Consider the following 15,054-nt stretch of genomic DNA (forward strand, 5'->3'; position numbering starts at 1 on the left):
GAGGGCAGGGGTTTGTTTTACTCATGGCTGTACCTCTGATACGTAAGAGGCACTCAAATACTTCAATAGGTTTTTGGGGAACAAGTGGTGTTTGGTTACATGAATAAGTTCTTTAGTGGTGATTTCTGAGATTTTGGTGCACCCATCACCCAAGCAGTGTGCACTGTACCCAATGTGCGGTTTTTTATCCCTCGCCCCTCTCCCACCCTCAAATATATTTTAATGAATACCCTACAGGACTCTCTACTCTTTATAGAATGGGTTGGCAAACTACAGCCTGCAGGCCAAATCTAGGCTTCCACCTGTTTTTGTAAATAGACTTTTACTGAACACAGCCATGCTTATTCACTTACATATTATTTATAACTGCATCAACACTACAATGGCAGAGCTTAGTAGTTGCAATGGGAACTACATGGCCTGCAAGGGAACAAATATTTACTATCTGGCCCTTTACAAAAAGTTTGCTGGCCCCCTATAGCATTCATTTGGTTCTTCTTTTCCAAACTAGATTGGAAGCACTCTCAAGACAGGTCTTATACTTCTTTGGACCTAGAACAGAGTAGATGCCCTAAAATAGCTAGCGCTTTACAAACACAGATTTCCTACTTCCAACATACATTATTTTTACACAGTTAATCCAAAGATAGTATTTTCCATCATCAATGCATTTCTAGCAAGGCCAGAACTAATTACCTATGTTTGATGATTTGGGGCAACAGGGAGAAGGCATATTGATGCTATCTAATTAGTAAACTTTCTAGTTCAAAATCACAATCATGTAACCTTTAAAATATGAATGCATATTTAACAACTGGAAAGTTCTTCCTGATATCTTTCAAATAATTTTGAGGTAAGCCACAGTTATTTTCTCAAAGTCAAAAATCACTCTAACGAAACATCTATTTTTATGTCAGGCACATTATAAGCACTCAACAGTCACTGAATACATCACCCTCCCATAAATATTCTGCTCATCGATTTTTGCAAATTACAATTACCTGAAAAGAGACATCAAGATTTATACCCTTTTGCCAATTCATTTAAAATATGCTCAGCATTTCTCAATTCTTTAAAAAATTATATCCTTTTTGTCATTCTCTGAAAATTTTAATTTGCATAGGTATCATTTCCAAGGAACTGAAGACTAAATGGACAAATCCAGGCATGCTATCAGTCCACTGTTTACTCCAACTATAGAGGTAATCAAACAGGATATTTTCCTATTATTGGATATGTCATTTGAAAATAATGTAGCCCACGGAATAAGAACTGAGAAGGGCTAGGAACCTTAATGAATTATCTTTGCTAAGTTATTTTGAATAAGCAACAATATACACAATAATATACAACCATTTGAGAAAACTATTGTTTATTTAGAAAAAAGGTTACACTGGTAGAATTCGGTAGATAAAAAAATTCTCTTTTAAAAATGTCACTGTGAAACTTTTCCAGACGAAAGTTCAGCAATACAAAGCTCCTATAGCTGTAGAATTAAAACAATTATGTTTTGATCCCCCCGCCGCCAAGATTTGTCTAACATAATGACAAGAAAAAATGGCAAGGGACAAGTGATCGCTGGTACCTTTTTCTTTTTTAAACACGTTTAATGTTGTACATGTACTATATAAAATGATTCCTAAGCATTTCATAAGACAATGCTCCCACTGCTTTTAGTGACTAATATTAAGAACAAGCCAAATAATAAATTAAAACTGAGTTTTAAAATGAGGTAAAATCAAAAGGGTTCAACAATTGTTTATTTTCAGTTTCAAACAATAAAAAGGAAGCATTTCAGAATGGAAATAAAAACTGAACCCAGGCAATATTTAGTTAATCTAAAGTAAAACTCTGTACACAGGTAACCTTATGCAGCACATTGTGCTAAAAGTATGGAACAGTTAACACTTTCAGCCATTACTGAAAATAAACATGTAGAAACTAAGCAACAAGTTAAAATACAGTAATGCACAACTTAACAATTTTAAGTTTTCCACATGGAGCAATAAAGCAGATAACTGAATAATTTAAGAAGATGCAAATGGCCCTCTTCATTCTTAATTCTTGGCAATTTACTCAGGAAAATAAATTTCTGGTCGCAGCTGAACAGTTCCACTCCAATCTCACCTGAAAGAAACAAAGTGATTATATTGATAGAGAAGAAGGAAGGAAGGAAGGAAAGGAGGGAGTAGGGGAGCGGGGGTTAGTCAAAGGAGGTAGGAGAAAAGGAAGGGAAAAGGAGAGAAGGAGAATGAAAGAAGAAGGGAGGGAGGGGAGAAGAAAGGAAGAAGGGGAGAAGGAAGGAGAGGAAAAGGTAAGGAGGGAGGAAGATTTAAGAAAGAACGAGAAGTTAATGAGTTCCATCAGTAACAAAGACTTGAGTCCGCAGAAAAGGATGAAATATTTGTGTGTTTCTTTTTGTCCATTCTTAGAAACCATTAAAGATAAACACACTAATGATGACTTAAAAAAAAAAAACTGAACATTGTGTGCGTGTGGGAGAGAGGAGTGTGGGTAGGGAGAAAAAAATGGAGCAACAAGTAAAATATTCCACAAGGGCAAGCAATAGCTTATCAAAAGTAAACAGCAAATGTAGCAAAGAAAAGTAACCTATTTTACATGATCAACAAAAAAAGAAAAATGACATCACATTTTTCACAAGGACACAATTTTAATAGTAACTTATATTAAGATGCAGTGTCTGCTAAATTATAAAAATTGTTTTAAAAATATATTGACTTAATTATACTCATTTCCTTTCCTTTATGTATTGACATTTTTCAAATACTTCATATTGAAATAATTTCAAAACATGATTATTACAACATGTGGCAAATATCTTCACATCTGCCTTCATTCAAATTTTAAGCTAATGCTTAATGCATTAAACTTTATTGATGAAAATACTACATTCACATATTTCTTAAAACCAGGCCTAGGAGGGTCCTTAGAAAATAATCACTTACATGAAATGCTGACAAATAATTTACATACCATTTCTACACAGCATTCTGTTCGCACCATGTATAATCTTGACATTATCAATAACTGTGGATACATTTAATGTTTAACTTACAATTTAATACTTAAAAGCCATTGTTCCTGTCCATTAATTGCTGAATGGATAAATAAAATGTGGTACACACTCATACAATGAAACATCATTTAGTCATAAAAAGGAATGGAGTACTGATACATGCCACAACATCAATAAGCCTTGAGAACATGATGCTAAGTGAAAGCCAAACACAAAAGGCCACAAATTATTGCATAATTCCATTTAAATGAAATGTCCAAAACAGGCAAAATCACAGAAAGTACATTACTGATTTCCAGGGGCCGAGAAAGGGAAGAATTGGGAGTGACTGCTAATAGGCATGGAGTTTCTTTTTGGGGTGACAGAAATGCTCTGGAATTAGACAGCAGTGATGCTTGCACAACATAGTGGATAAACTAAAAACCATTGAATTGTACACTTTAAAATGGCAAATTTGAGGCCAGGCTTGGTGGCTCACGCCTATAATCCCAACACTTTGGGAGGCCGAGGCGGGTGGATCACCAGGTCAGGAGATTGAGACCATCCTGGCTAACATGGTGAAACCCCTATCTCTACTAAAAATACAAAAATTAGCCAGGCGTGGTGGTGCATGCCTATAGTCCCAGCTACTCAGGAGGCTGAGGAAGGAGAATTGCTTGAACCTGGGAGGCGGAGGTCACAGTGAGCCGAGATCGCGCCACTGCACTCCAGCCTGGGAGACAACAGCAAGACTTGGTCTCCAAAAGAAAAAAAAAAGTAAAAGGCAAATTTGATGTTATATGAATTTTATCTCAATTGTTTAAATTGCAAAAAAAAAGTCAATGTTCCAATTAAGAGCATTATGGTATCACAGTATGGCCATAAGGAGAATAAGAAATGGGTTCTCAATCATAAAGATGTCACATTACAAGAGGCAAGGGAAATTCTGGTAAGGGCATTTAAGGGCACATTAAAGGATAAAATTGCTGTTGCTGTTAAAACATGTCAAGAACATCTTCCCTAGGAACTGAAATTAAAATTTTTACTAGAAGCCAAAATCCTCAAGCAATATAATCATCCCAGTACTGTCAAACGTATAGGAGTTCGCACACAAAGACGGCCTATCTACGTCATTAAGGAACTGGTTCCAGGAGGCGATTTCCTCTCCTTTCTGAGAAAGAAGAATGAACTAAAACTCAGTTAGTGAAATTTTCATTAGATGCTGATTCTGGATGGCGTATCTCGAGTAAAAAATGTATACACAGGGACCTTGCTGTAAGAAACTGCCTGGAGGGGAAAATAATGTCCTGAAAATTGAAAATCAGTGACTTTGGAATGTCTCGTCAAGAGGATGGTGGTGTGTATTCATCTTCTGACTTAAAGCAGATTCCCATTAAATGGACAGCAACAGAAGCTCTTAATTATGGGAGATATCATTCTGAGAGTGCCGCATGGAGCTTTGGCATCCTCCTCTGGGAGACTTTCAGCTTAGGGGGTCTGTCCATAGCCTGGAATGACAAATCAGCAAGCACAAGAACAAGTGGAAAGAAGATACTGGATGTCAGTCTCTTGGCAGTATCCACAGAGTATTTTAATAAAATAATGCTGAGGTGTTAGGATTACAAACTTGAAAACCGCCCCCAAGTCTACTGAACTTCAGAAAGAGATAGCTGCCATCAAGAAGAAAGTTGCATAGTGATGAAACAGTGCCAAACTCAGCCTTCAGGACTCTATTTTCAGCAGAGCAGTATTTTTCTTCTTATTAACATTTATACCACATTACCTGCAACATTCTCCCAAGTGTTTTATTAACTATTTTTTAAAAATATGTGCTGCTTTAACCATTGTAAATAAGAAAGTATAAGTTCCAAATGTAAGGGATCACACAGATCTATCTTTTTCACATCTAGGACTGTTACTGTTTCTCAAAAATTTTCTACTCTAGGCTCAGTTCATAGTCTGCTGTTCTCCATCACAGACACCTATTGGTGCTATAAGCTGTATTGATAATATCACATACCACATTTGTAGGACACATCTCAACAGAAGATGGCCTTCCTACTCTGCTGAGACAACATTATATTTGTGAACGCCATTTTATATTGGTAATTATCTGGACCTCCTAAGTTGTTTGGTTTTTTTTTTCTTTTTGGCCAGAGATAGGTCCTGTTTTGTCAGTAAGACTGCCATTTCCCTATGTTTCACAATGCCGTCCTATGCACAAACATCCTCAAAGAGTTGAGGCAGCTGACTTTAACTGATGTTACAGAGAGCTGTAACAGCAAGAATCAAGTTTGAAAAGTAAGGTGGTCTGGAGAAAGGAACAGCTAGGGTGGTGATCAAAGTAGAGAAGAAAAGGCAAACATAAAACCAGCCTTCTTAACAGAGGTATGCCTTTATAAAACACATACACGCTTTTTAATTTTATGATCAAATTCACCAAAAAGGTCCTAAGAAATGTTTTAGTAGTTTATATAAATTAAAGAGCCCTCTGGATGGCAACCAAACAATTCTTAAGAGAAACTATGAAATACAAGCCCACCAAAATAATATATTATTTTTGGTTAAGCATCTTCACTTCAAAGGAAGCATCCCAGAACTGCATTCCATGCATTTTTACTAGTGTCTGAAACTGTCAGGATTTTATTCTCATTCTCTCGCTCTTTTCACATAAACCCCAGGTAGAAAGGCATATAAGGATGAACTTGACATTTAAAAAGTCAAACAAATATTTATAAGGAAGAAGGAAGTTATGAGGAGAAAGACATGGGGACAGCCATCCTAAATCCACTTTACTCCTTCATTTACCCTTATATTGCAACCTAGGAATTCTTATAGCAAACAGAGTTCCTGAGATGTTCCACGTGGATAAAATGTAACAGAGTTAAGACGTGGATTCCGTTGAGCTGAATCTTAACTGCACCCAGGAATGCTTTTCAGGATAATTATGTGTGTAGGGGAAAGACACACTCAGGGCAAATGTTGCATGGAAGCTCATGCCCATGTCAAAATTTTAAAAAACAGCATATAAATGAATACTTGCTCTACTGTAAATGGAAGAGCAAGGAAATAGAAAATTTCTCCTGCCCTCTTCAACTGTTTGGTGCCTATGAATATCAGTGCACAAAACCTATACTCAGTATTTTTTTTAAAGTATAAAAGTTGATAATGAAGACAGAAATGATTTGTGTCTGTCATTTCAAGCTCCTAACAAGAGTCTAGTATACATTTAATGGTTACTACATACAGACCAAAATGAGAGCATATTAAATCTGCCCTCGAAAAATAAGTTGCAGCAAATAAGCAAGCTCTTTTAAATCAGTATAGGTTTCCCTCCTATAAAATGGTGTGTTTGGTGGCAAAAAAAGTCAATGTTGCACTTATACAGAGATATTAAATGTTTCTCTGGCATCAATGTGAACATTGATGAGTTCCCTATCCCATACCCTTTCCCAATACCTATCGTCAACATCTAGGAATAAGCCTCAAAATGGCAATGCATTCCTAAAACAAGAAATCTTTAGGAGCTTAGGTCAGTTTCCAAGTATGAACTGAAGGGAAAACAAAACAAAAAAAAGGCTTAGAGCTGGAATTACAAAATCAATTGTCTACAGAGGCCAAGAATGTAATGAAAACAAAAGAAATGAGCTGAGTGGGGACTGACTGAGGTGAACTGTTTTTAAAAAGGCCCTTGCTCTATTCTAAAGGGGGGCGGCACCTAGACAAGTCTAGCCGAAATCAGGACATAATGATGCTATGCAAAAATCAGAACACAATGTTACCAGATGTTCCAATCCTTCAAGAAAAACTGAAATTTGGATTTTGTCAATTCTGATTTTTAAAAACAAACAGATTTTTAAAATTTTGAAATACTGTGTGAGGTTAAGAAGGTGCATTTTGCTGGCGGTGGTGGCTCACATGTGTAATCGCACCACTTTGAGAGGCAGAGGCAGGAGGATTACTTGAGCCCATGAGTTCAATACCAGCCTGGGCAATATAGTGAGACCTCGTCTCTACAAAAAAACAAAAAAAAAAAGAAAGAGGCCGGGCGTGGTGGCTCACACCTGTAATCCCAGCATTTTGGGAGGCCAAGGAGGGCGGTTCACTTGAGGTCAGGAGTTTGAGACCAGCCTGGCCAACGTGGTGAAACCCCGTCTATACTGAAAATACAAAAAAATTAGCCAGGCATGGTGGCACATGCCTGTAATCCCAGCTACTCGGGAGACTGAGGCATGAGAATCGCTTGAACCCAGGGGGTAGAGGTTGCAGTGAGCCAAGATCGCACCACTGCACTCCAGCATGGGTGACAGAGAGAGACTCTGTCTCAAAAATGAAATGAAATGAAAAATAAAATAAAATAAAATAAAATAAAATAAAATAAGAAAGTACATTTAACAAGCCACATTGTGCCCAAGGGCTCATAATTTGCAACTTAGGATTTAGAGGATAAAAATTAGGTTACACATGTGAGACTGGAAGGAATGGACCTGCAAAATATTTGGCCTTCTTGGAAAGGAGGATTAGAATAGGAATGTCGTAGATTAAAAATATAGATTATGAATAAGTAATGCTAACTGCTAATGTTCCTTAAAATCAAAGTCCTACATCCAAAATAATAAAAAGCAAGGAGACTGAGTATCTCAAGGCCTGGGAGCAAATGTCAGCTTAGCATAGCATTTGGTTCACAAAAGGACTTTCAAAAATTTGCTGAACTCAACATCCCTGAGTTGAGGATCACATATATCAAATTAAAATTGAGAAGCCAAAGGGTGGTGGTTCTCAGAGGACAATTTTATAAGCAGGAATTTAAAAAAAAAAGTTGAAGTAGGAAGAAAGGTTAAAGGCAAAGGAACTAGTAATCTTCAAAAGACTAAATCAAGGAGAGGCAAGATGAATTTGTACAAAGACTTTAAGGGCAACAGAAGATGCAGAAAAGGAACAGAGTTTTGCAACCAAAAATAGAAGACCAGAGAAGATGACAGAAGACTGGAAGGAACTTAATTATGGTCATATTTATATACTGTTATCTTCTTAATTCTTAAGAGACAGAGTCTTGCTCTGTCACCCATGCTGGAGTGCAATGGCATAATCATGGCTTACTGCAGCCTCGAACTCCTGTGCTCAGGAAATCCTCCTGCCTCAGACTCCCAAGGAGCTGGTACTACAGGTGCATAGTACCATGCCTAGCTAAGATTTATTTATTTATTTATTTATTAGAAATGGGGTCTCACTACATTGCCCAGGCTGATCTCAAACTCCTGGCCTCAAGCAATCCTCTTGCCTCAGCCTCCTACAGTGTTAGGATTACAGGCATGAGCCACCATGCCTGGCCTTGTATCTTAATTCTGATGTGATTATTTTAATGTTTGTGAAAATCAGGTTGATACTTACAAATCAGTGTCATTTCTCTACCAACCCTCCTTAAAAAAACTGTTCTAAAAACAATAATGAAATCTTACAAGTAATGACATCTTTCAATCATGGAAATATGACATATGTAAGAGCTGTCCTTTCTATAGAATAGAAAATAAACGGTAAGTGGGGGAGGGCAGCAGATTTCAAAGTAGCCTGTAAATAGATGGTTCCAATCAGAAATGATAACATTCTTAAAGAAAAGGAAGAAAAACAGACCTGACCAACCCTGGAATGTATCCAAATAGAAAGTAGCAGTCAACAAACAGAAAAAGAAACTATCAGCCAGGCATGGTGGCTCATGCCTATAATCCCAGCATATTAGGAGACCAAGTCAAGAAGATGGCTTGAGTCCAGGAGTTTCAGACCAGCCTGGGCAACATGGCGAAACCCCGTCTCTATTTAAAATTTTTTTTTGTTTTAAAATAAACTAACGGCTGGGTGCAGTGGCTCACTCTGTAATGCCAGCACTTTGGGAGGCCGAGGCAGGTGGATCACCTGAGGTCAGGAGTTTGAGACCAGCCTGGCCAACATGGCGAAACCCTGTCTCTACTAAAAATACAAAAATTAGCCAGGCGTGGTTGCACGTGCTTGTAGTCCCAGCTACTAGGGAGGCTGAGGCAGGAGAATCGCTTGAACCCGAGAGGTAGAGACTACAGTGAACCAAGATTGCACCACTGCACTCCAGCCTGGGCAACAGAGCGAGACTCCATCTAAAAAAAAAAAAAAAAAAAAAAAAAAAGAAACTATCAGCCAGATGGCCCAGCACAGTGGCTCAGACCTGTAATCCCAGCACTTTGGGAGGCCAAGGCAGGTGGATCACCTGAGGTCAGGAGTTCAAGACCAGCCTGGCCAACATGGTGAAACCTTGTCTCTACTAAAAATACAAAAATTAGTGAGGCATGGTGGTGCGTGCCTGTAATCCCAGCTACTCAGGAGGATGAGGCAGGAGAATCTCTTGAAGAATCACCAGGAGAATCACCTGGAAGGCGGAGGTTGCAGTGAGCCAAGATCGCACCATTACACTCCAGCCTGGGCAAAACGGCGAGACTTCTTTGTTTCAAAAAAAAAAAGAAACTATCAACCAAAGTCTCACAAAATTAAGAGTCTACCCAAGAAGACAGTATCGTACAAAGTTGTCAATGAGGAATTCAACAGGATGGACATCCAGCTAGATGTACTTTTAAAAGAACATCTGAATATAGAAGTTTTGCTATAAGACCACGAGCCAAATATCTAACCCTGGCCAGTTTTGTCATCCCTTTGTTCCTAAGAGATTATATAGAGGGGTAAAATACAAATTCATGGTCAGTGTAAGAAAAACTCAAATCTGTAGCATAACCTTCACATACAAAAGAATAATATTTAGGTACTAAGTAAAGAGAGATATATAAAATCACTGTGAAAGTTGTCAGTGACAATGGCTGGCTCATTCCTCATGAAGATATGAAAGGTGGGCTTTTTGTTTTTCTTTTAATAGGGAGACCACATGTGACAGCAAAATGCCAGATTAAAAGAAAGGTTAAAATGAGGATTAAGAGTTTATGGCTCACCAGAGAAGATAGTTGTCAAGGTTGGGATGGGGGTAGGAGCAGCTAGAATTGAAGAATTAGCAGTAATATTTCCTTTTAAAGCTATTAAATTCTAAATGTTCTTTTATAACTCTCATTTACCCTACGTTACCCCAATCTACTTACATAGCAAGCACCAAAAAAGCAGGAAAAGCACACCATTCATCATGTGTTGACTATATGGCAACCTCTCGAATCCCTGCTTTGCAGCCAAAATAAAGATGACAAAATCCATACCTTTAAGCCCATACCCTTATACAGAACTGGCTCTCAGACATTTCTCACTTGTAATTTAAACACTGGTAAATAGCCTTGGTTATCTATCTGGTCTCATAAAAGATTAGAAGCATCCAATAATATTAGGGGGGAGGTATAGACAAGCAAGTATACTTAATTAATATATTAAGGAAGTACAGAAAAGCAAGTATACTTAATATATTAAGAAATGATGGCTAACATGGAAGCAAGAAAATGGGCTATAAAAAAGCAGAGTCGGCCAGGCGCGGTGGCTCACACCTGTAATCCCAGCACTTTGGGAGGCTGAGGCAGGTGGATCACGAGGTCAAGAGTTCAAGACCAGCCTAACCAACATGGTGAAACCCCATCTCTACTAAAAATACAAAAATTAGCCGGGCGTGGTGGCAGGCGCCTCTAATCCCAGCTACTCATGAGGCTGAGGCAGGAGAATCGCTTGAACCTGGGCAGCAGAGGTTGCAGTGAGCTGAGATCGCGCCACTGCACTCCAGCCTGGGCAATGGAGTGAGACTCCATCTCAAAAAAAATAAAAATAAAAAAATAAAGGCAGAGTCAACAGCCTCAAAATACAGCTGTCTGGAACCATTACATTTAGGGGGCAAATTGTCCTACGTACTTCAGTAATACTAAGGCATCATCAAACAGTAACTATTCGGATTATCTTAAATGCTCAAAAAAGGCAATATTAGGGTCTGAACACTGTATCCACTATGATGGAAACACAATTTATTTAAGATGGGTAAAATACTTTTTAAATCTCACATAAAGCATAAGCGCATTACCAAAAAAAAAAAAAAAAAAGTTACACATTGTAAATTCCAGAACTAAAAACACAGACCATATTTTCTGTTGCAAAACATGGGCAGTGGTAAAAAAAAAAAAATTGGCACGAAAACTTAAAAATCTTTGGATAACACACCAGCATGAGAAAGCAAAAGGAACAGAGAACACTAAAGGATAGAAAGACTGAGGTTTAAGTGTTGGCTCTGCTGACTAATATCTTTATGACCATCTTCAACTTAACCTCTCAGAGTCTGTTTCTTCACTTATAAAATGCAGATACCACCACCACCATTTACAAGGCAATAAGGACTTTAAAAACATAATTAATTATCCAGAGAAGATGGGAATAAGTGGTGAAGAGAAAGCCAGATGTTCTTAAATATATCTTAGTGCTTAAAAAAAAAATGTGTGGCTAATCAGCAAGCTTAAAATGAAAACAGCTTAAAAATAACTCTGAATCTTGTTTTCCATCTATACCCAAAGACTTGGTCGTTATATTTAGGTGAAAAAAACAAGTAGTTGTAGCTTGTAAAATGCATCTAGTTTTTCAGCATTATCAGACCTCATTTTATGTTTCTATCATTAAGTGAAAAGGTGGTGAGAGAACACTCACCTTGATGGAAAGTCTTCATTATCTGTGCTTGTCCGAGGACTTATGAGTAGATGACAAATTAAGGGAAAACAACTTTTGGGAATGGTGGAAAGAACAGCATCTCCCCTTTTAGTACAGCACCTCAGGTTGCAGGCCTAAATGGACTCTGACCAGCCTGGTAGCCTCAAACTCTACCAGCTCTGCTTGTCTGCCTCATCATTTTGCCCTTCTATTCCCAATGTCCCCGGCCCTAGTGACTCTCTGTTCCCTTTCTTCCTGTGATAATATAACCCGAAAGGCTATAATTCCCTTAGTGGCATAAAACATCTCAGTCACCACAGAAGTATTTTTAAATATCAAGAACATCAAGTATCCCACTTCCAGATTTCACACATTTTGAGAGAGTTAACTGGAAAGACCATTTCAAAACTAACCAGCCCTTAAGCATTTAAACCACATACTAAAAGAGTACAACTGTAAACATGACCAGTATCAAAGCTTTCTATTACACTAACTGAAAACATCAAAATGAAAAGGATATTGTTTCTTCTCTTCCTTTCCTCCTGAACTGTCCCGTTTCTCTTTCTTTTCTATCTTTTCTTTATCATGCCTGGACTCCTATAAGAAATGGTAGAATTAGCTGGGGAAGGGAAAACCAAATATAAAAGCCAGCTCAAAACCCCTTTTCATCACCCACGAGCTATATTTGTCTTCAAAAACTCACTTAATATGACACCAAAAGCATAAGCAACAAAAGGAAAAAAATAGATACACTGAACTTCACCAAAAGTAAAAACATTCATGCATCAAAGAACACTATCAAGAAAGTGAAAAGACAACCTATAGAACTGGAGAAAAAATTTACAAATCACCTATCTCATAAGGATCTAGTATCCAAAATATATAAAGAACTCTTACAACTGAGCAACAGAAACACAAACCCTCTAAATAAAAAATGGTCAAGGTATCTGAACAGATTTCTTGAAAGATAAACAAATGGCCAATAAGCACATGAAAAGATGTTCAACATCATTAGTTATTAACAAAATGCAAATCGAAACCACAATGAGACACCACTTCACACTTACTGGAATGGCTATAATAAAAAACAAAAACAGAAAATAACCAGTGTTGACAAGGATGTAGAGAAATCTGCACTCTGATACTTTGTTGGTAGAAATGTAAACTGTACAGCCACTGTCTAAAAGATTTTGGTGGTTCCTCAAAAAGTTAAACGCAGAATTACCATATAACCCAGAAATTCCATTCTTGGGCATATATCCAAGACAACTAAAAATAGGTGTTTGTGGCCGGGCGCGGTGGCTCATGCCAGCACTTTGGGAGGTCGAGGCGGGCAGATCACGAGGTCAGGAGATCAAGACCATCCCGGCTAACAAGGTGAAACCCCATCTCTACTAAAAATACAAAAAATTAGCCGGGCGTGGTGGCGGGCACCTGTAGTCCCAGCTACTCGGGAGGCTGAGGCAGGAGAATGGCATGAACCCGGGAGGCGGAGCCTACAGTGAGCCGAGATCGCGCCACTGCACTCCAACCTGGGTGACAGCGAGACTCCGTCTCAAAAAAAAAGGTGTTTGAACAAATACTTATAGCCCCACACAAATGTTCACAGCAGCACTACTCACAATAGCCAAAACATGGAAACAACTCAAAAGTCCATCAACTGACAAATGGATAAACAAATGTGGTATATTCATATAATGAAATATTACTTAGCTATAAAAAGAAATGAAGTAAATGACACATGCTACAACATGGAAGAACTTCAAAAACATAATGCTAAGTGAAAGACATCAGACACAAAAGGGCACATTATTGTACTATTTCATTTACATAAAATATTCAGAATGAGTGACTCCATGAAGAAAACAGACTTATGGTTCCCAGGGGCTGAGGAGAAGGGGAAATGGGAGTGACTGTTTAAATGGGTATAGAGTTTTCTCTTGGAGGTGATAAAAATGTTTTGGAACTAGATAGAGATGATTACACAATACTGTAAATATACTAAATGTCACTTAAATGTACACCTTTAAAATGATTAATTTTATGTTATTTGAATTTTACCTCAATTAAAAAACACCTAAAAGAACAGCCTATCTTTTAAAGCATAGAATTAAAATGTTCATTATATAATTTTCTAAAGCTGTTTTTATGAACTATGAATAAATGGCATATATTTTCAATATATATAACAATGTTTTGGAAACAATTTATACTTTAGTAATGGCTTGCTTATTACTTTATGGCAGATGCATGAGATTCATTTTAAGCATCAACCATTAATATGTAAGAGAATGTATCTTATACTCAATTTTTAAATCAAATACAAGTTTCAAACAAATGAGTTTATTAGGAGAAAATGTTACAAAAATGTTTCAAATCACAATCAAGACTTTATGATGCTATGATGGTCAGAGAGAATACACGTGCCCATATTTTAATCTCAGGAATAAAGAGAAACTAAAAGCAAAGAGTTGGTGGAGAAAAAAGAAAATGCAAAGAACAGCTGAAACTCAATCAACAGAAGTAGGTGGGAATGGAATGCAGAGGGGAAAGGAATCTCAGAGGTATACTAACTCTACCCTCCTAGTAATCTGGGACTGAAATGACTCAAATTCCCCAAACGGAATGCCCTCCCTCAATACCTCTTCTTCCCACCCCTAAATAATGAACAAAAGACTACAGGACTAGGAAAAAAATTCAATATTTGCTAAATTTTCAGAGTTGATTTTCTTTAAGATAAAGCATATTATTCCTTTATTTTCCTAATTTACCTTTTTGCCACCGGAGGAGATTTTATCCATCTTCTCAGATTTAAATGAATCACTGCCTTTTTCTTTGCCTGAAGATTTTGACTTATTTTTTTCCTTGTCTTTCTCATTTGGATAAGGAGATTCACAAGGACTTTCACTTTTATGTTTTGAAACCCCCACTAAAATTACAAAAGAAAATCATGAAAGCCTTTTCCAATTCACTTCGATGATATCTTCAAAGATATGAATAAGTCTACCTACTTGTTCCATTCTCCTCTTTACGTCTCTTGGTTAAGTCCGGTGGCACTTCACGGTCGTTGTTTGAGTGATCCTAGAACCAATAATTGTGAACTACATTGACCAAGGGCTTTTGTTTTTGTTTTAAAGTATTACTTTTATATGAGAAGGGCACAGCTAACTAGCAATGGAGAGTATTTGTAGTAGCTTCACATACTTGGTAAAATGGCATGAAAGACAAGCAGAGCTGATAGAGATTACTAGGCTGAAGATCCTTATTAACGTAGAAGATGCAAACACTTCGGGGTAAAAATATCAATAAAATCATGAAATAACAGACTACTATGGAACAAACTAGTATTTTTTAAAAGGCAACATACACACTGGTGTACATGATAATGAGCTTTCCAAACTAGT

At 37.4% G+C, this 15,054-nt stretch overlaps 1 protein-coding gene and 1 pseudogene across 9 annotated transcripts in view; one reads left to right on the forward strand and one right to left on the reverse strand.

The window, feature by feature from the left end:
* Positions 1-1,347: 1,347 nt before the first annotated feature.
* THOC2 (THO complex 2) overlaps positions 1,348-15,054 on the reverse strand; it is a 135,633-nt gene continuing 121,926 nt past the window's right edge. For 4 of the 8 annotated variants that reach the window (XM_030806599.1, XM_030806595.1, XM_030806596.1 and 1 more), the window contains exons 35-39: positions 14,662-14,731; positions 14,422-14,579; positions 12,171-12,247; positions 11,651-11,696; positions 1,348-2,127 (exon numbers count right to left, since the gene is read on the reverse strand). In XM_030806599.1, coding sequence (XP_030662459.1) covers positions 11,669-11,696; positions 12,171-12,247; positions 14,422-14,579; positions 14,662-14,731 — 333 coding nt within the window. In that variant the 3' untranslated portion in view covers positions 1,348-2,127; positions 11,651-11,668. Of the gene's footprint in view, positions 2,128-4,438; positions 4,525-11,650; positions 11,697-12,139; positions 12,248-14,421; positions 14,580-14,661; positions 14,732-15,054 lie in introns of those variants that run through there. The other 4 variants (XM_030806600.1, XM_030806601.1, XM_030806594.1 and 1 more) reach the window with 4 other exon arrangements.
* LOC115833242 lies at positions 3,789-6,994 on the forward strand (annotated as a pseudogene). The gene has a single exon (XR_004028672.1). The product of XR_004028672.1 is annotated as a tyrosine-protein kinase Fer pseudogene (transcript).

The sequence above is a fragment of the Nomascus leucogenys genome, chromosome X, assembly GCF_006542625.1.
Source record: "Nomascus leucogenys isolate Asia chromosome X, Asia_NLE_v1, whole genome shotgun sequence".
NCBI lineage: Eukaryota > Metazoa > Chordata > Mammalia > Primates > Hylobatidae > Nomascus > Nomascus leucogenys.